This window comes from Chamaea fasciata, unplaced genomic scaffold (assembly GCF_029207755.1).
Source record: "Chamaea fasciata isolate MVZ Bird 193981 ecotype frontalis unplaced genomic scaffold, bChaFas1.0.hap1 SCAF_1, whole genome shotgun sequence".
Classification (NCBI taxonomy): Eukaryota; Metazoa; Chordata; class Aves; order Passeriformes; family Sylviidae; genus Chamaea; species Chamaea fasciata.
This window is the reverse complement of record NW_027094086.1, coordinates 83303990-83324930: the sequence shown is the minus strand read 5'-3', so window position 1 is coordinate 83324930 and position 20941 is coordinate 83303990. Positions and strand designations below refer to the sequence as shown.

The window sequence follows — 20941 nt, the reverse complement described above, 5'->3', positions numbered from 1 at the left end:
GCAGTCAATCCAAGGAGAACAGCTGTTATTGACCATGTCTAAAAATCAACCAAAGCATCCTCAACTTGTGAAGACAATTACCAAAATAAACTGCCAACCAGATGACTCAATGAAGAGATTCATCACGACCTTCCCTGGTACAGGGAGAACTGTGGATGTGCCTTTCTCCCTTGTGCCCAGAGTACACAGCCTACCAACCATATCAAAAAGGTTCAGCAGACTTTTATTACAAAATAAAATCAATAAAAGTTACACTGGAATAATTAAGTCAAAGCTGCACTGTGGTAACTTGGAGGTACTTGGAAGAATGGGATTTATTACAGTTGAGTTTGCCAGATGCTTCTTTTTGCCCTAAAGGAATCAATGTGCCAGAGGGGAAGATGTGGCACTTATTCAGCAGACATCCCTCCATCCTTACAGCAAGTTGGCTTTCCAGAACTGGTTTGTAACTGGTTGTGTTGAGTCACTTCCTCCTCCCCACTCCGTGAGCATCGCACGTCACCTGATCTTCATTACTGACCCACGGGTGACTGACACTCGCTCATGACTCCGTCATGATTGATTAAACAGGATTGGGCCTGTTTAATCCGGAGAAAAGAGGGCTGAGAGGGGATCTTAGTTAATGCATACAAGTATCTCCAAGGCAGGTGCCAAGAGGATGGTGCCAGACTCTTCTGGCGGTGCTCAGCGACAGGACGGGGGGCAGTGGCCATAAACTAAAACACAAGTAGTCCCATCTCAACATGAGGAAGAACTTTACGTGGACGGCGGCAGAGCGCTGGGACAGGCTGCCCGGGGAGTTCCTGGACTCTCCTGAGGAGAGATTCCAAGCCCCACCTAGACGCGTTCCTGTGCCACCTGCTCCGGGTGACTCTGCCTTGGCAGGGGGTTGCACTGGGCGCTCTTCAGGTCCCGTCCCAAGCCCCCACACCCGGCCGGGCAGCGCGGCCCGGGCACACCGCGGCCGGGGGCAGGCCGGGCGCTCGGGGCGTGCCCGGAAGCGGAGGCGGAAGCGGCGCGCGGCGCTCGGCGCTCGGTGCGGAAGCGGCGGCGGAGGCCGCGGTTTCGGTTCCGCGGGCGGCGGGGCAGGGGCGCTGCGCCATCGGCAGCCGGGCCCGCTCCCCGCGCCAGTCTCTTCCCGCTCCCTGCCCTCGCCGCTCCGCCATGGCGGCCAACACCGGCAACCTGCAGGTAGAGCGGCGCCGGCCCGGCGCGGGGCGGGCCCGGCAGGCGGCGGCGGGCGGGGGCGGCGCCAGGAAGGAGCGAGGCCGGGGGTGTCCCGGGCCGGGGCACAGGGAGCCGAACGCCCCCTACTCGGCGGGCCGGCCGCACCACCGGGAGGGCCGCGGGCACCGCAGGCAAGGGTTAGCTGGGCTTGGGCTCGGCGTGGCAGAGCCTGCGGGGTCAGCCCTCATGGCCCCGGGCCGTGAGAGCCTGCCAGGGGTCCCGGGAAGGGGGAGCCTGCGGGCACCAGCCCTGCGCGACGCGGGCAGCGGGGCCTAATGCCCGCCCGGGAAGCGCTGGTCCCTCCTGTGGTCTGGACGCGTGCTTCGGCTCGTGTTGCCGTGAGGCTGCTGGTGGCTGTAGGAAGCCCTTGGCGGCTCGGCTGTTCCGCTTGTGTTAACCCGCGGCTGTGGGGTGCAGCCCGTTCTGCGGCTGGCCGGCAAACAGAGCCCGAAGTGAAATAAGTGCCTTCCAAACAGTCCTTTTTCCTCTTCGGCTGTTTGAACCGTGCTCATTTTTGTGCAGTGTTTCCACTGGCAGTGTGATGCTTGCACTGGCAAGGCTAGAGGACATTTTATAGGGTCTATAATAAGCAGGAGAAGAATGACACCTCTTTAAGCTGACATTCTTTCCTTGGGTAATGTTCATCAAACTATAAACCCGTGGCCTGATAAAACATAGTTTGCGCCTCAGGGATAGTTGGAGCTGGTCATCTACGCCCTAGTTCATACAACTTTCTAATAATGGTTTTCTGTTTGGTAGCAGTGGTGTTCTTCACAGTAACAGGCTGATGTAATGAAGTATTAGAGCTGAGAATCTAATAGCCAGGTAATAGTCTTTGGCTATTTACAAAAAGAGAGTACAGCAAAACTAGGCAATGTGATGCAGACTTTTGCCTACTTTAGAGGAGCAGGTCTGCAACATGCCGTGTTCTTTGCCATTTATTCTTTGGAATTGATGTCACATGTATCACTGTATTTGTTGTACTGGATCCAGGAATTATTGGGCTGCCCCATGGTAATTAAAGTCACTGACGGGACTTAAGAACTTTAATATGAAAATAACGTTTTGGGGAGTTAATTTTTGCTCTGTTGCTACATATGAATAGTGCACAAAGGTGCATAAGGGAGTCAGCATAAAATGGGCAGCAAGGAGGCAACTCTCCATTCATACCTGGGAAACTGTTTGTCTGCTCCTGGCCTCTCCAAAAAGGAAAGACTGCGGTTCTGTTCCAAAGAAACAGATGCTTACAGTGCTCCAGCACCTGCCAGCACAGAGCCATAGAGTCTGTTTAATTGGTTTGTTGTTTTTAAATACCTTTGATTTCAGGTAGATCTGTTGCAATGATCTTTGCTTCCAAGACAGCAACACAAAGCAATAGAATGCCATATTTTGCTGTTTCTTTCAGGGCTATTGTTAACTACCTTTGGTCAGCCTGAAACACAGCAGAGCGTGGATAGTGGCTAGAGTACCTATACTGGAATGTCTAATGGAAACTCCTTGCTGCAGTTCAAACTCCCAGCCTTGCTCTCTGACATTATATAATCATCCTGAGCATACTAGCAATGCTTAGGAGAGGGAATCACATGGGAAAAAATAGGTGAGGGATATAGAATATGTAGTTGGTGTTGGTTAACTCCAGCTGACAGCTTATTTTCAAGTTACATGAACCAGTGGTCAAAATGACAGTTTTAATTGTCTTGAAGTGGTATGGGCATTCCAAGGAGGAAAGTGTAATAAAAAGTAATAAGCCCTTAAGAGCAAGGGAATAGTGGTGGTACAATAAATCCACAATACTGTGGCTTAGATCACAGTCAGATTTATTTGAAACTAGCTGGACAAATAAAGTAAAAATCCATTCATAGGTTCTCATAGAACTCTTTGATGTTCAAGATTTGGGTATGTTCTCTGTCTGTTTTGGGAGTTTTTTTCTCCTCTCCCACCAGAGTGATAATTAGAATTTCTTGCTAGGATATCAATAATCTAAATCCTCCTGGAGAACCCAAGCAACTGGTCTTTGAGGATGTCTCTGATCATGATGTTTGAAGAGTGATAGTGCTAGTTTCAGTGATTGTAATCAAGTACTTCCTGTATTGACTTTGCTGTTTACAGGGTTTACTGATGTCATCAGTCATAGAATCATAGAATTGTTCAGGTTGGAAAAGGTTGAGTCCACCTGTCAGTCCAGCACTGTCAGGTGCACCCCTAAACCACACCCTGAACAACACATCTGTATCATAGTTCAACATGTCTAGGTCTGTGATAAAAAAACCCCAAGCCTGATAATGGATTTCCAAATCTTTCCATAATAAATGCAAGAGATTGGTAAGACAGACTGAATAGACAAAACAGTAGTATTTCCAGCTTGGTACACAGAAACTTGTTCCTCTCACTTGCACTTTTTTGTGTGCTAGTAAATTTCAGCAGTTGGTAAATCCTGCTGTTCATGAAAGGATGGAAATACTGTGTCTTGTACAAAACACCACGTAAGACAATCAATTGCCTCCAGCTTTGAGGGGATAAGTATTGAAGAGCAGAAAAACTGCCCATCAAAGAACAATAACAGCTTAAATGGTCTCTGATCATGGAAAATGCTCTTGTACTGCAATTAATTATTTGTTTGTGTTACAGAAAGCAATAGACCTTGCTAGCAAGGCAGCACAAGAAGATAAAGCAGGAAACTATGAGGAAGCTTTCCGCTTGTACCAACACGCTGTGCAGTATTTTCTCCATGTTGTTAAATGTAAGTGTGATGTGTTGGACGATGAAGTAGAGTTTAGTCATCAGATTGCACAAGAGTAATCTCTTATGTTGACACCAGTATTTAAATTTTTGCCCTCATCAACAGTTGATATTTACTAATTGTAGTTTGACTGAGGTTGTATATTTTGCAGCTTTTACCTCTACTGTGTTGTGTGCTTGCTCTGTTCTTGTAAGAAATCAGATTACTTTTTACTTGTGTTTTGTTTTAGGTTTTTTTAAGACAGGAGGCAGGTGTTTGCTGTCTCTCCTCTGGACTTTTGTAGCAGTGTTTCAAGCTGGCCACTGCACGAGGAAATATGACAATAAGTACAGGGATCCCTGTATTTCTGTTGTGCTGGAAATCGTGTTACACATGAAGTCTTTGCTGTATCTGCAGAGTGTTTTTTGCTCCTTTAATTCATGCTGCTTGCCCTTCTAAAGCCTCTCTGCTGACATTTTTTGCTCCTTAATGTCATAGTCTTGCTGTTTATCTTGGCCAAGAAAATGTATGAGATGGACTTATATGTAATAATTTTTCTTCAGTTTCCATATTCTCATTATTTTATGCCTTTTCACACTTCTGTGTACCTTTTGTGCCACGTTCGGTGTTTGTCTGCAAGGAGTGGGCTTTCTTTAAGTGGGTACAGCCCTAATGTAAGTGAGCTAGGGTTCCTTGCCTGACAAATGTACACTTACAGATCTTAGTGACTTGAAAAAAATAGTTTTCTTTATAGTCCTTTATTATTAGGATAATCTGTGTTTATCACTTCCTGTCCATTTAAATCTTACAGGCTTTCTCAGATTATCACTTTCTGTGCTTTTAACTATACTGATGTACTTTTGGAAACTTAGCTCATAAACCTCACATGTTAAATTTTGATTGTTGGTTTGAAATACTGTAATAGTGTTTATGGGAACAACGTGGCTGTTGAAACACACCTAGTTCTTTCAGATGTTTTATGTAATGTTTCTTTATTTTTTAAAATTAGCAGGCTATGGAAGAATCAAGTATGATTCTAAATAAAAATTCCCTAGCACAAGCAGCTTCTTGATTAGCTATTTTAGAAAAGCAGTTATTAAAGCAATGTCTAGCAGCTTGAAAGGCTGACAGAAATGCTTCCAGTGCTGTTGTCCTTAATCCTTTAGAGTCAAATTTTAAGCCAAGGCAATGTTAAGGTGAATATTTGATTTCTGTTACATAATGTCATCCTTCTGGTCAGTTCTTTCCAAGATACAGTGGAAAAATAAGTAGTTGTGATGTTTCGTTATGTGGTGAGCCCTGAGAGAGGCATATTGACAAGAGATAAAGCAGACAGATTTTTAGTCTTGGTTTTTGATTGATGCACATGTGTTTTGCTGTAAACAAAGAATTGTTTCTCTTCAAACTCTTAGATGAAGCGCAGGGTGATAAAGCAAAACAAAGCATTCGAGCAAAATGTACAGAATACTTGGACCGAGCAGAAAAGCTGAAAGAATATCTGAAGAGGAGAGAAAAAACTGCACCAAAACCAGTTAAAGAGTCTGGTCCTGCTGAAGGAAAAGGGTATGTTTCTGGAGAAGGTAAAGCAAAATACTTCCTGAGCTCAGCTTATTCTAAACTTCAGCTATTCAAAGATCATTTTAACTTGTGTTTCTGAAATGCTTCAGATGACTACTAATGCTGAAATACAGTGGGCTAATAAAAATAACTTGAATTACCATTACAAGCATTTCTGTGCTTGTTTACTGAAATGTGAACATTTGCATAGGAAATTCACTGAAGAATGAAAGCTGCTTCAGACTAACAGCTGTATCCAATGATTATTGGATTCAATGGTAAGGAGCCTGATGACCTTTAAAGGTTTTCTGCATTTAAGTACTTAGTAACTAGAAAATAATTTCACACTGGTGATTGCTGGGGTCACTGAGTTTGATCTGTCTCACATTTGATAAGAGGTGAAAAGCCCTGTGCAGGGTAAAGTTCTGTAATGTGGACTAAATCCCTCTAATGTGTTGCTGCTGCCTGGTCTCTCCACTGCTTCCCTTCTCTTAGATTTGTTTCTCACTGTGCATATCAAAGAGTTGAACAAGCAGAGCCACCCCAACAAGCCCAGCCTCTTTTGCATTTGCTACTGCCTTTATAGGGGTAGGAGAGAAGAAGGATTCAGGATTATACCTTCTGGTGGGACTGCCTTTTCTAGGAGCCCTGAACAGCTAAAGTTGCTCAGTTTTCTCGTAAAACTTCACTTGATTTTCAGTCTTTTTCAATGTCTGCTCATGTCATCAGCCTTATTTTTTGAGCTGTACTGTCTTCTGCTTATTTATAATAGAAGGAAATGGTAATACCACAAAGGCTACATGTATTTTCTTGACCTCCACTCCAATTGTTCACTATCCAGTCTCTTTTCCTTCTTTAACTTCCAGTCTCCTTTACTCTGATGAGACAAGAGTTTCGTAGTACTAGATGGAATTGGCCAAGTCGTGTTGTGTGTCCAGATAGAGGAGAAGTGCCAATGTCTACAAACAAACCATTCCAGCACCTCTGTGTTGCTGGATATAAGGGCTGTGTTTCCTAAAAGCTGGCTCAAAGCACATAGAAGTGTGTTAAGAGGGCTCAGACCTGTAAGAGGAAGGTGAAATAGCAAAGGAGGGTGATTTGGAAAGAAATCATAGAAAAGTGTACTTCTGCTTTTCTACAATCATGTAAACCTGTAGAGGTCTGAAAGCATCTCAGTGTTTCTTTCATTCCTCAGCCTGATGGGTTTTCTGCTTTTTGCTTTCTGATTTTTATCCTAAGACAGCAGTCTCTCTTACTGTATTTCAACATTTTGTTTCCAAATCAGGAATGACAGTGATGGGGAAGGTGAATCAGAGGACCCTGAAAAAAAGAAGCTACAGAATCAACTTCAAGGTTATTTGAAGCATCCTTTTCTTTAAATAGGGATCACTTCAGTTAAGCAAGTTCCTATATTTTTGCCATCTAAGTTTTATGGAATAACTCAATGTCTGTAAGTGGCTCAGCTAGTGTGTAATATTCACATGCAAAAGCATAGTCTTTATGGAAGTAAAAGGACTTGTTTGCCATGAACTTATACAGTGACTATACTGAAATGTATCTCCTGCACCCTGTGCTTCCTATTAAAATTGTGTCACCTATCAAGCTAGCATTTTCCAACAGAAGTTGCAAAATCCCAGGCAGCTACTGGCTAAACTGATTTAGTATTTTTACTCTGAAGTGCATTAGCATGTTGCCTAGAGGCTAAGGAAATGATGATACAAATACTTAGTGTAAGTAGGACTGTTTTCACAAAAAGACTGGTATTCATGTTAAGGAGTAAGAAACATGGATTCTTGCCCATTTATGAAACAGGCAGCATTTTCTTATATGCACTGATGATGCTGTCCCAATTCAGTAGCATAGTTTGGGTTTTTGAACTCAAATACAGAACACAGTCAGTGAAGCAACATATAGCAACTACCAGCAGTTTGGTGTGCAGTAAAAAGAAGGCTTTTTGATATTTATTTCCCTTTAATAATGAAGAACTATTCAGAACTTCCCTACCAGAAGGTGCTTATGGGTCTGAAGAAACCTCATTGTTCTCCTGTTTTTGACTGTAACAAAGATCAAATGCCTTTACCAGATCTTGTGCCTGTCTAATTTCAGGAACTGTTGTATCACCATTGGAAACTGTGCTGTGCTTTTTCTATTTCTCTGTACATTATTTAATCCTATGCCCAGTTATAAGAGACAGTTTGCTGGTGTTTTTAAAGTGACAGAAAATTGATGAGCATTGAACTCCTGTCCTGTCTCTCACTATACAGACTTTTTTTTATTCCCACATGAATCTGACCTCAGATAGTAGAAGTAGTGGCTAGGATTACAAGTTCTAATAATACACATCTAATCACCTATTACTGCCTGAGTTCCAAGTTTTCCCATCTAAAAGTAGTTGAGTCAAAATTTTTAACGTGTCAGACTAAGCAATCTGAAGAGAAGGCCAAAATACAGCTCAGGTGGCTGAACTCATTGAGTGAGGAAGATGAGACTTGGTGCAAAAATTTGAATGTGCCTTGACTAAGAAAATACTTCTTTAGCTAAGCAGGATCCATATAACCTTTCTGATGCTTTCAGCCCTCAAAAAGAGCTCTCAGACCTCTTTTCCATTAGATGATCCATTTGTTTGCTGTATGTCTGGAGGTACCAACAAGGTACTTCATCTGATGGAGAATCTTAAAAAATCTTGAGCTAGTACTGCTACATTGTTTAAAATGAAATTTCAAATATTTTGGGAAATGCAGTGGTGGTTTCCTGATGAGATGGTGCCAGGACTTCTACTATAATACTATTCTGGTTATCCATGGTTTGTTGTGGTAAAAAAAAAGTGCCATATTTCTGTAAAAATAACATCCATTTGACTAATGGAATTCAGTGTTTCTATCACCTTTTTTTTTATTTTATTGAACAGATTTCTAGAATGCCTTATTTTTATTCAGTATAGACTTGGGCATAGTTTTCTTTTTTCACCAAGTGGAATTTATTGTAATTGTGAAAAGATATGTACCTCACTAACTTAGACAATAATTTCTTACAGGAGCAATTGTTATGGAGCGACCAAATGTCAAATGGAGTGATGTTGCTGGCCTCGAAGGTGCCAAAGAGGCACTTAAAGAAGCAGTCATCCTTCCCATTAAATTTCCACACCTGTTTACAGGTCAGGATTACAGTATTTATTTGCTATTGGCCAGTCAGGACTGGCACTGGGGCCTGTGAAGTGTGTTGTGCCAATGTATCACAGACTTAAACTGATCTCTTAACAGAGATTTTGATCCATCTGGCAGAAGTTTCATGGGTAGATGCAGAAAACCTGTGAGCACCCTAGACGAGCATAATCAGAAAACTGTGTTTTGAAAGCTGCTGGTTTCTCTCTTGCAGGCAAGAGAACACCCTGGAGAGGGATTCTCCTATTTGGACCACCAGGAACAGGAAAGTCTTATTTAGCAAAAGCTGTGGCAACAGAAGCAAACAACTCTACCTTCTTCTCAGTGTCTTCATCTGACCTTGTCTCAAAATGGTTAGGTGAAAGTGAAAAGTAAGTTGGAGCTGCCAGAGGTCCAGGAAAACATTGTCAAGAAGAAATTATTATAGAGTGAGATAAGTTGCTGTAAAGAATTTGAGGGAATGGTCTTGTCTTTTTAAAAAAGAACTCTAGGTGTTTCTATGCTTCATGCTGCAGTGCCATGTAAAGATACCATTACGTGCTGCATTTTGAGAAGCTCTCTTCAGTTCTCAGAAAGATTTTGGGAGCATGACAGAGTTCATTTCCCTTCTGAATTCATCTGTGATTGTACTCTGTATCAATCTGAAGTGCTGAGTTACTTTGCTTCATGGCATCTCCCCACTCAGCTGTCCCAGCAGCTGTGTGGCATTTTTTGTCAATACAGGGATGGGTTTTTTGTTCATCCCAATTTCAAACAAAATCTAAAAGAAGTAAGAGACTTGCAAAGATAAGTTGGGGGAGAGAGGAGCAGCCATGAAAGGAAATTTTGTGGGTCCCTGTGCTAACTCTTCATTTGTTACTGTGTGATGTATGAAGAAGACCAGAAAGCCAGAAGACCAGGAGTGACATGTTGGCTGCAGTCTAGAAGTCCAGGAATTTGTCCATCTAGTCTCCCAAAAGAGATTTCCTGAATTAAGAAAAAGCTCTGGATTATAGGGAAAGGATTTTCATATAATGATAAGCATGCTTGTCACAACCATGATTTAATAGTTTGAAGTGTGGGACAACTGAGCAACACTATTTGAAGTTGATAGAATGGCAGAGAAAGGCTATTATGTAAAGTGTCTGAACTGAGTTATTTTTTTCCCCAGAAAGCTGGAAACCTTAAGCTACTTTTCTTCTGTTGCAAAAGGAATACAGAACTGGAGACTAGCTTGGCATTAGATTTTATGCTTGACTTCATTTGAGACTATTGTGTGAGATTTAGTGCTGTAATATGAAGAATTTCCCGGCATGTATCTATTTATTTTTCTTTTTTAAACTAGTAAAATGTGTTCCTGAGAGATTGCTAGTAGTATATGGGGGCTTGTTTTAGGTTGTTTTGTTTATTTGATTTGAAACCAATATTTCTTGTCGTACAAAAATTATTTAGTAAGTAAAGTTGTATAAAGATACATGTTATTTCTTACAAAATCTCTAGATATAATTTAAGTTAGAAATGTTAAGAGAAAGCCTTTTTCTTTTGAATCTTTCTAAATTGGTGGTTTTGTATAGTCCAGGCTGTCATGTAGGAGTGTAAACTGAAAAAGGGTTTTATCTTGCAAAATCATGCCTGGAGCACTCTTAATTTTTTTTTTCTCTCATCATGCTGGGCTCTCTCATCCAGTATAATTCTGAGTCATGGAGCTGGGAGAATGTTGTGTCTCTGAGTAGCTTTATGTTAATGCTTATTTTCCCTTGTTTTCTCTAAGTAAAAATGACTGTATCACAATCTGAAGTTACGTGTTTCTGCTGTTGTAATTATTAATATAGCTGAAGCTGTTTCCTTCTTTAAGATTAGTGAAAAACTTGTTCCAGCTTGCCAGAGAAAACAAACCTTCTATCATCTTCATTGATGAGATAGATTCCCTCTGCGGGTCAAGAAGTGAAAATGAAAGCGAGGCTGCTAGACGGATAAAAACGGAATTTCTAGTCCAGATGCAAGGTAGGTTTATTTGGTTTTCAAAATCAGACAGAGAAATTAAGACATGTATTTTTAAGTGTAGCTTGCATTAGAACACTTGAAATACCTGCAGTTCCACCCCATTAAATTTTGGTGACTTTTTGAAACAGCCTCTGTTTATCGTCTAAACTGTGAAATTATTTCTGCCCTGATATAGGGGTTGGTGTTGACAATGAAGGAATCTTGGTCTTAGGAGCAACAAACATACCCTGGGTTTTGGATTCTGCTATCAGGAGAAGGTATGACTTTTTTTTTTTTTCCTAGTGTGCAATTCACAGCTGGTGTGAGCCTTCAGCCAGAGAGTGCTTAAGGTGTTCATTCAGCTCATGTTTGCAGACACTGTTAATGTTCAGTAACTCAATTCCATGAAGTGGACTTACCTAAACCGATAGTCACTTGCTCCTTTAGAGAGGGGTAGGTCACTCACTCTCATATTGGCCCTGTAGTTTTTCTGCTTTCTTGGCTAGATGATTATGCTTGAAGAAGCAGAGGAGTTTTCTGCTTGCTTTTTGGTTTTCTGGGGAACTAAGGGGACAAGTTAGAAAATACACACCTCAGTAGGGCTAGAGGGGGTAGAGCTTTCCTTTTCAGCTGTAAGCCAACTGGTGAGTAGCTTGAGGTCTTTTATGGAAGTGTAACCTTATGGAGAAATGCCATGTTTTTCTACTGGTCAGGCATAACTTGAGATTTTTAACTGCTGTTTTGCAGATAAAGGACTTTTGCAGATACAGGACTTCCTGTACCTGATTATTTGGATCTTTCTCTGAGCTGCAGAGCAAGAAGAGGACAAATACAGTTATGTGACAAATAGGATTATGTTGTGATGAGGACACAGCTTGGATAATGGCCATTTCTGTTGGCTAAAAAATCTTTTTTTTTTTTTTTTTTTTTTTTTTTGTGACTGAAGCTGACTTTTATTTATGTACTGAATTCAAGCTGGCCATACTTCAGTTTGATTTGGGGTTGGACCAGCTCACCTCCAGATGTCACTTCCCATCTGCATGATTCTAGTGTTGTGTGAGCCAGATTTAGAAATGAAGGTGTTGCTGAAAAATTCAAGTCATTCTTGAAATTCCAGCTTTGTTTGGGGATCCACAGTAAAAGACACACACGGACCTGATAGCGTATGTTCAGAAGGGGGCCGTGAAAATGATCAGAACACCTTTCCTCTGAAGGGAGGATATAAGAGTTGGGCTATTCAGCCTGGAGAAGGATCCAGACAGACCTTATTGTGGCCTTTCAGTGTATAAAGGGAACTTACTAGAAAGGTGCAGAGATGTTCCTTGTTTTGTTGTTTTGGTTTTTTTTTCCCAGGCTTGTAATGCCAGGACAAGGGGCAGTTGTTCAAATTGAAGGAGGATAGGTTTAGTTTGGGCATAAGGAAGAAATTTTTTATGATGAGGGTGGTGAGACACTGGTGTGGGTTGCCTGGAGAAGTTGTGGATGTCCCATCATTGGAAGTGTTCAAGGCCAGTTTGGATGGGGCTTTGAGTAAGCTGGTCTAGGGGAAGGTGTCCCTGCTTGTGGCAGGGGGGTTGAAACTAGATGATCTTCAAGGTCCTTCTCAACCCAAACCATTTTCTCACTCAGCAGCATGAAAGAGAAATTCCCTAGCTCTTGCCCACAAGACTTAAAGGAATTTGTACAACAATGGCTGTAAGAAAAATAATTTTTCATGGATTTGAGCTACTTTGTCATGTGTATCAGGTTAATTGTGTTCAGGAGAATTTGGAGTTGCTCTTGCTTTGTTAGTGGGAGATAATCTCCTCTATGAGAACAGATGCTGCTTCAAAGGAGGAACTGCAGTTACCAATGTTTTCTTGGGAATGACTTCAAGTTTACTTCCATCTATGGTGTTATCTTAATTTAGTTGGAGACTGTAGAAAGTTGTTGCATAAATGTGTTATCAGGCAGTTCTTTCTCTGAGTGTGAAATCTGTTTAAATACACTCCAGTACTTTAAGACTTCTTCCTCTCAGGTTTTAAGACTCAAACTCCGCTGGAAACACATCACTCTGAAGAGATGGGTTTTGTAATGTAAAGGAAGCAGTTGTTACATTCTGAATATTACCTTATACTAACTAAAGTATTATTTATGAGAACAGATTGCTGAATATTTGCCTCAGATTTTTTTTTAAATGTTTGTTGTACTGAAACTGCTTCTTTCTAATATTGCTGGGAGAAAAGCCACTTGCATGAGCTCTTTCCATGGTGCACCTGCATGAGCTGGCATCTTGGGAACACTTTGTTTTTGTCTTTTTTTTATCCAGGTTTGAGAAGCGTATTTATATCCCTTTACCCGAAGACCATGCCAGGGCTGCAATGTTCAAACTTCACCTTGGGTCAACTCCGAATGTCCTGGAAGAATCAGATTATCGAGAGCTTGGGAAGAGAACTGATGGCTATTCTGGTGCAGATATAAGCATTATTGTCCGTGATGCACTGATGCAGCCTGTTAGAAAAGTGCAATCAGCCACTCACTTCAAAAAAGTAAGTTGTTATTCAAATTATTTCATCTTTGAGAACAGTCTTAATTTGAAAATTCCTTGCAAATAAACTGAATTTGGTTTTGGGTAATACTGCATGCTTATGAATGTCCCTTTTATTGACTGGGGAGAACTGTTCTTCCTTTCCCTGTAGCCCCCCTCTAGTCCTGCCATAAGTCTGGTGGAGCTAATTTCTGAATATTCATGCTCTCACTCTCAGTGTCTCTAGAGAGTGCTAAAAGCATTCAGTTTGCAGTTTGACTTAAATGGCAATGTTACAGAGGTGCTCTTTTCCTATTTCAAGTTAAGTGGTTCTTAACATGCTGGGAAAAAAATAAATGCATCCCTCATCCACTTGAGAACAGATGGATTATGCTTACGCACATTCTGTTTACTTGGCATATTTTTCAAACTGAAAAATTAAGATTCTTGTAGAGTTCTGGTAGAAACATTGGATCAATTACAGTAGTAAAGATGCAACACAACTGAGCAAGGTCTGTGTTTCATTTACACTGCTGTAACGTAAAAATCAATTTCCTTTTATATAGGTGCACACCAAAGAGCCTTTTCAAACTATATTGTTTGTCTCATCTCACAGTTACCTCTACATGCTTTGTGTTGACTTAAGAAACATTTCTTCCTGATATTTGGATCTCAGAAATTTTATCTGAATGAGAACCAATTGGCATTCTTTACCACCAGTCTAAATCCTTTAAATCTGGGAAGTCTTTCATCTGCACAGATGGGCCTTGTTTGGTGAAATTAATTGTTCCCTGTAAACTATTAAACTCTGAAATGGAAAAAAAAAAAGAGTGACAATATCAATGGTTATAAACAGAGGTTAAACTACATACAACGTGTATCAGTTGAATAAATTTTTATTTTGCTGTGTAGCATATTTTAAATTAGACCCATACTAAAGGTACTTTTTGTTAATGTTTTAGTGCAGAATTTGATTTTTGCAGAAATTCATGTATCTTGGGTGAAGGCAGGTCAGGATATTCTGCGGAGGTGCTAAGTGCTGTAAAAGGAAGTTTTAATCTGTTGCTTTTTAAAAGAGCAGGTGTGGTAGGAAAAATTTCAGATCCCAAGGTGTAGAGTACCATGTATGTTGTGTTGGCAGCAGTTCTTTGTCATCTCAGTTACAGTTACAGGTTTTTTTACCAGTAACTCAACTGACATAAAAGGGTTAATGGCCCTGAACTGAACACCTACATTCACTTTGAAGATAGGCTCCTTTTTTTCAGTGTGGTTTCTTCCACTGAACTCATTCAGCTTAAGATTCAAAGATTCAAAGAGAAAGAGGCACTTAAATTCAGTATGGTCCAGAATATGAGAGGATGGGAAGTTTAAATTCTGGGGACAAGTCACAGTAACAATATGATGTAAGCTGTATTTGTTGATAAATAAATAGTGACTTCGATATATCAAGGATTTTCTAGATGCTTCCTTCCCTTAAGCAGTGATGTCTGAAGTGTTTCTCTGTTGTTTAAATGACAATGGCATTTCTGGCTAAAGGGCTGTTAGCTTTTAGCGTTTTGTTCAAATTTGGAACAAACTGAGGCGTGTTTCAGCTTGCCATGGAGCAATGAAATAACCTCAGTTGTCACAGTTTGCAGAACAACTTCAAAAGCACTTCTTGCATCTTAACTGTTTTTGCTAAACTATTTTAAGAAAAAAAAAAAAAGGAAGGAAAAACTCCACAACTGCAATACTTTGAACACTCTGACATGAGCCACATTGATTGCACCTTATTGTTAGTGCTTTAATTGGGTGCGATTTTGTGTTTTTATAAGCAAAACCTTAGCGTTGTTATTTGTGGTATAGCAGACGATTTGCTTCCGTTTAGCAGAGCTTTCCTCTGTTGCCAGTAATTAACTGTAAACCTTTCCTTGCCATATGTGATAATGCAGGTTTGTCAGAGTGCATTTTGAGTATTACAATCTGCTCTCCAGCATCTTGCTCTAAATACAGCTTGGAATAGCAAATCCAGTTCTGCCCATAGCCAGTTAGTGTGTTGTCCTTCAACCTCTGCATATGCTCCGAGTTCACGTGGGTGTGTGGTGCTGCAGGAAGGGAACAGGCACCCGGTGCAGCATTTTTCGGTCTGTCTGTCCGTCTGGGGGAAAAAAAAAAGGCTATTTTGTTCTCCCGCTTGGTGGCGCTGTTTTCCACGGAGCGCTGCTCAGGTGGTGCCGGGAAAGGTGCTGGGAGCTTGGGAACGCGGGATGTCAGAGCGAAAAGCACTGGGAAGCTTTTGGAGAGCTGTTAACTAGTGATGAATGAGCTCCTAAAATGACCAGGGACCAGGAAGGGTGGTCTTCACCAAGCAGATTTCCTGGCATGTCAGTTTTTCACAGAAATCCTCACCTTTTAAGAGGATGTGGCTTCTGGGATTTGACCTGATGTGAATTTAAGTATCTGGCTACAGCTGCATGTTTTCAAGGTGAATAATACCAGTACACTTGTACAATTTCTCTTTCACAGGACAGGTATTCCCAATGGGTAGGGCATCTGCATAAAATCAAGGAATGGTTTTTGCTTGGGGTGCTGTTCAGCTTCTGGTTTCTGTCTTCAAAAAATAACTCCTATAAACTGAGTGTTTTCTTATTTTTAGGTCAGAGGACCATCATTGTCTAATCCAAATATGATGGTAGATTTATTCACCCCTTGCTCTCCAGGTGATCCTGAAGCCATAGAAATGACATGGATGGAGGTCCCAAGTGATAAATTACTGGAGCCTAAAGTTTCCATGGTGGGTATCCTTTGTAGCATTTCTTTATTGTTTTGCAGAACTCTGAAATGACTTTAAGGTAAAGAGTCTTTTTCAAGACAATTGGATGAGATGTTTGTTTTCAGAAATGCTAGATATACCAGATAACATTTGAATTCTCAACAGAAATCACTACAGTATGGCATGCTTATGGAAAAGATAGCTGTCTATCCCTGACAAGCATTCTTGTCTGCTGGTATGCAGCTGCCATCCTTTCATCCGTAGACAGTATCTGGCTCTTGCACTGTTCTTTCACTTGGCTTTTATTCATTCAAAACCTTTAGGGTTCTGCACCAGGATACAGTTTCTTCTCATCACTGTGGCATTAATACTGGGAAATGGAAAATTACATTCACTGTAAATGGGGAAGTGATGTGCTATAGGTAGATATGTCCCATGCAATAGATACAAGTATAAAAACCAGAATGTAGGAAGATTTTCTTTGTGCCCATGAAAACACTTGCTTTGGCCTAGGGAATAAAATATGTAAGACAGTTTTCAATTATAGTTCACTCTTTAAGAAAAAAATAATTGCTGGAAACTCATTCTGTATTCTTTCCCAAGAGCAGCAGAAGAACATTTTAAATTTAAGTACCAAGCACCAAGTCTGTGGGAAGCACTTAATAAAAAAACGGTGTTGCTGTAGTTTCCTGTGTGCAAACAGTTTTGTAAGGAATGAAAGAAATCAATGCACTTCATGGGGATCGCAGGCACTGCTTTGTAGATAGAACCATCAGTGTATTTCAGAAAATAATTTCCTGTGTGTATTTGCATACTGAGGAAGTAGATAAGGATTTATGCAGGTGCAGGCCTGCCCTAAAACTTCTCCCTGCATGGTGTAATTGGATTTTTAATCAGTCTTTCCTGCAATTAAAGACAGCAGTTCCTTGTGTGCCCTTAATGGTACCTGGGCTCTGATGCACTACAGGCAGATGTTTCAGTGTCCAAAATCACTTCTTGTCCTTAAAAGATAAGGCTTTCATTCTTATTCAGCAGGATGCCTCTGGTCTGATGAGACAAATATCATGTGTGGAAAATCATTATACTAATTTTTGGATTTTACTCATAATTTTATAGTAATATGAGGTGTTGGGAATCTACTTTTTTCAGTTGCCCTTGGCTGGGAGTTGATTAGTTTTCTTTACCCCTTTTATTCATAGTGTATTTTGACCGCTGCTTTCAACTTCATAGACCTATGAATTTTTTTTCTAGACTCCATTTCCTAGCATCTGAATATTTATCTAGGAAATTGACTGAATTGAAGAGACAGAAACTACCAGTCACGAGCAGGAAAACTTTGCTAGAGATGAATCACAAACTGCTGTTCTACATTGCTGGACTGTGAAGAGTACATGGCAACATCGGATTGCACTTACTTTTATTATTTTCCACTTAATCTGCTGTAGTTAATCACGGGTTGAAAACAGTAACTGACCAAAAAAAAGGAAGTTCAGTTCTTTTAAAAATAGAGATGGATAAAACTTGAATGGATGAGTGGCTTAAACCTAAACCTGAGGTTGTGGTTTTGTTACTGGAAAACTCACTGACCGTTGTCTGTTTTCAAAGGGTTAAAAGGCTGCCTCTGTGCAGAAGTGTTCAGGCTTACTTAGAGTTTTGTGTTAATAGGAACTTTTTAATGATTTTTTTAATGCGTATTTGTCCTGGCAGCAAAACTGCTAACAGTGGTACTCTACTTGTTTCTGAAAGCATGTTTGTTTTTTTCCTGACAGACCGATATGCTCAGGTCGCTTGCTAGCACAAAACCAACAGTTAATGAACAGGACCTGGAGAAGTTGAAGAAGTTTACAGAAGACTTTGGTCAGGAAGGCTAAACCAAAGATATGTATGAAGCATTAGAACTTTTTTTTTTTCTTTTTAAAATATTCTCGTGTCTTTATTGATGGCACTTCAAATAAATGCCAATAAAATCACCCCTTTCTTACTTTGCCGAAGGAACAGAGGATACCTTTGCAAAGACCCTTAAGCTTTTGTATTGTATTGTTTTCCTCAGATGTCTATTAAATGTCTTCTATTGAAAAATAATACAAAAATGCAATTTTAGCGTGAGACAGCAAAGTGATGTGGTAATGTCTAATAAATACTAGAAAGCTTTAAATTACTAGTTCCATTTTAGGTAGTATATTAGACCTGGATACCAGTGAGTTTTAAACTCCCAGTAAGATCAAAAACCTTTTTAAGGGGTGGGAGAGAACATACTTGTCAGGTGTTTTCAGTATCAGTCAATCAGCATACATATTAATTGCTCTCATTTCGTTTAGGAAAATGCAACAAAATTTTCTAATCAAGCATACTGCAAGTGTTTGCTGTTAAAGTGAGAAAGAAGACACTGTGAGGATAAGACTACATTGGCCAGTACTTTGATTAAATATTGATGGACCTCTTATTTGGCTTTTTTTTCTGCTATGCTGTGTTAAAATTTTGCCTTAAACAGCAAGCTTTTAACTCTTTACTAGCTGGTACACACTGTCACTATGCAATTTAACACAAGTTTGTTAAATGCAAGTAACTCAGAAGGTGTTTTGCTGGCTGTTTTTGGGGGGTTGTTTGGATCTGTTTCATTTGTTGTTTTGGTTTTTAAAATCTGGATTCTCTTCCTGGTGAAGTTTTGACTAAAGCTAGAAAAAAGCATTAGTAATGTCCTCTAAGATCCCATGTGATGAGGCTGGCAAGGTATATGTAGTCTTTGGAGAATGTCTGGGGGGTATTTTGGGAAACAGCATACTTTCACATGCAAGGAGATTAGAACAGATGTTTTAGCCACAACCTTTCCAGTGATAAATTAACCCAGAACCCCACTGGTAACTGTAGCATATAGGTTACATCAGTTTAGTGCTTAAACTGGGAGAGAAGGCTGGCTGTTTAGTATAGAAGTAGCACTTCCATTGCTCTTTTTCTGCAGAACTGCAAATGGAGATGTGCCTGAATGTAACTTAAAACACTACAGCATCAGCATTGAGTTTGTGCCTTGTAAGTTTGCACTGGCTGTAGATACGAAACACCTTTAGGATATCTAGAATACTCTATCTTCCATTATTATTGTACAACTCTATCCTGCAAATGTTTTGTTTAACTCGCATTAAAAGAAATTTGCACATTTTAGGTGTGTATGTTCTATGTACATATGCACAAATATGATCATCTTTTGATGGGGTTTGGTTTCTTTTATGTATACATATTTTGTGTACTTTATAAATCATAGGATGGGTGACATTTTCTGTACTTAAATGAAGTAAACTGTTGTAGTACAACATCAGCTATGTTATTTGAGTATTTCTTCAATGTTATGTTCAAGTTTTTACTGCTTTATTGTCTTCATAGACTTTTGTTCCTGTGTTTAATAGCCAAACAAAATAGTTAATTATTCTTTGATCTGCAAGGTGCTGAGCTTTTTTTCACTAACATGATGAAGCTTTTTTTCCAAAATCCTTTAGTTACACAGCTTTACCTTTGTCTTACTTCAGAATGTGTAAATGTGAATCAGTGGGCTGCAAATCTTTCTGTCAGCTTTCGGGGGGATGGCAGGAGAGGGAGTGGGTGAGGGCAGGAATTCCAGCATAGGTACAGGCAACTCTGGTTAGTAAACTTAATCCTCGTACAACAAGATCTCGTTTGTAGTTTTCTCTTGTGAACACTTTAGAAGTGAGCCACATACTAGTGTCGCTGTCGCTCAGAAGTTTGAAGCCACTGTCTGAAGTGTTTGCCTCTTGATCTTTTGAAAAATGAGTCCTTACTGCAGTCCTGCAATCTTAAAATTCTCAGGAACGTTTTGTTTTTGGTTTATTTTTTCCTTTTTGTGGTAAGCTGATCTGTCCCATGGGCTTCCATATGTTTAACCGTGTGATCTTGTATCTTTAATGCACAAGAAAAATATACTGTATGTTTTAAATTTGCATCTTGCTGCTTGCTCAGATGACATCTGTAACAGAACTTTTACTATTTGATGTTAAAGGTTGTTTTTAGAAATATATTCCAAATAAACTTTGCTGCTTAGAATTGCAGCTACAAGGGCAACTTTTTGGTTTGCTGTTTTTGTAAAATTATGTTTAATTTATATATATATATACCAGTGAGCTTCTTAGCCAAGTTATCCATAGCAGACACTAGCCAAATGAGGGAGCATGCAAAATCACTTTTTAGTTATCAGTGTTAATTGAAAATACTTTAAATCAAAGAATTCATGAAAGGCTATATTTGCTTTGAATAATCAAAACCTCTGTAAAAACTGGACAAATTAGTTGTACATTTTTAACGAAATCTGATCTTTGGGTGGTTAGCTTACAAATTTTCTTCATACCTTCTGGTGTTATTCCTTACTCTGCAGTATGAAAAAATGTCATTTTCCTTCCTGTGTGTAAAATAATTTTTTAATTAAATCACTTCTGTATGTGCTTCTGTCCTTTGCAGATGGTTTCTTCACACTGACATTAAGTTTTGGATTTCTTACCATTTGTGGTCTATTTCTTGATGCACATACTTACAGAGTTAGAAAAGCTCAGTAAATCAACTTCTTATATTTTTTCCTGCATTCCCTGACTGACATCAAGTTCCAGAGTAATTTGATTTATGTGTTGCCTTTCTGTCCTTGTCTAGAATAACAAAAGCATATAAATCTTTTCAGTTTTCCATAAACCTCCTGAAGTTTTTCATTTGGTTTGGTTTTTCAAGTCTGCTGGTCTTTGAATATACTCATATGCTTTTGTTTTAGCTAGTGGAGTAGTACAAATTTAGCTGAGGGAAATGCTCTGGAATCTGCTTTTTTCATGTTCCTGCCTGTCAGAATTTGCTCTTTTTATCAAATGAAGTAAAGAAGCTGCTGAATATTCTCTGGTCAGGTGTTTTGATCTACTTTGGTGTTTATTTAGTATTCTTAATAAGAATATTCCACTTTTTTTGTTGTTCTTCTGAGGATTATCTTGACAGGAAGCTATTTAATAGTTCTCAGTTTGTTGAAATATGCAGGAGCATCTTCATTTTGCTGTTTACTCTTTCCTTCCTCC

At 39.9% G+C, this 20941-nt stretch overlaps 1 protein-coding gene across 3 annotated transcripts; it reads left to right on the top strand.

Moving 5' to 3' along the window:
* The first annotated feature begins 1046 nt into the window (after positions 1 to 1046).
* VPS4B (vacuolar protein sorting 4 homolog B) lies at positions 1047 to 19955 on the top strand. 3 transcript variants are annotated; one of them, XM_066186825.1, is made up of 11 exons: positions 1047 to 1191; positions 3856 to 3967; positions 5359 to 5509; positions 6789 to 6856; positions 8538 to 8657; positions 8879 to 9035; positions 10499 to 10647; positions 10823 to 10904; positions 12935 to 13154; positions 15768 to 15905; positions 17654 to 19955. In XM_066186825.1, the coding sequence occupies exons 1-11, from the start codon at positions 1165 to 1167 to the stop codon at positions 17753 to 17755; spliced, it is 1326 nt and encodes a 441-aa protein (XP_066042922.1). In that variant the 5' UTR covers positions 1047 to 1164; the 3' UTR covers positions 17756 to 19955. The 3 variants fall into 3 exon arrangements, with proteins under 3 accessions (XP_066042922.1, XP_066042918.1, XP_066042915.1); XM_066186821.1 differs by lacking the exon at positions 1047 to 1191 and having other exon boundaries at positions 3796 to 3967; positions 17654 to 17766; positions 18203 to 19955; XM_066186818.1 differs by lacking the exon at positions 1047 to 1191 and having other exon boundaries at positions 3796 to 3967.
* The last annotated feature ends 986 nt before the right edge of the window (positions 19956 to 20941 follow it).

What these genes read in the sequence shown, in the direction of transcription:
- VPS4B (XM_066186821.1), top strand. Translation starts at nt 3,796, where the DNA reads ATGGTCTCTGATCATGGAAAATGCTCTTGTACTGCAATTAATTATTTG. An exon ending in ATTTCCACACCTGTTTACAG is followed by an intron (nt 8,658 to 8,878) that starts GTCAGGATTACA and finishes TCTCTCTTGCAG; the next exon opens with GCAAGAGAACACCCTGGAGA. An exon ending in GATTCTGCTATCAGGAGAAG is followed by an intron (nt 10,905 to 12,934) that starts GTATGACTTTTT and finishes TTTTTTATCCAG; the next exon opens with GTTTGAGAAGCGTATTTATA.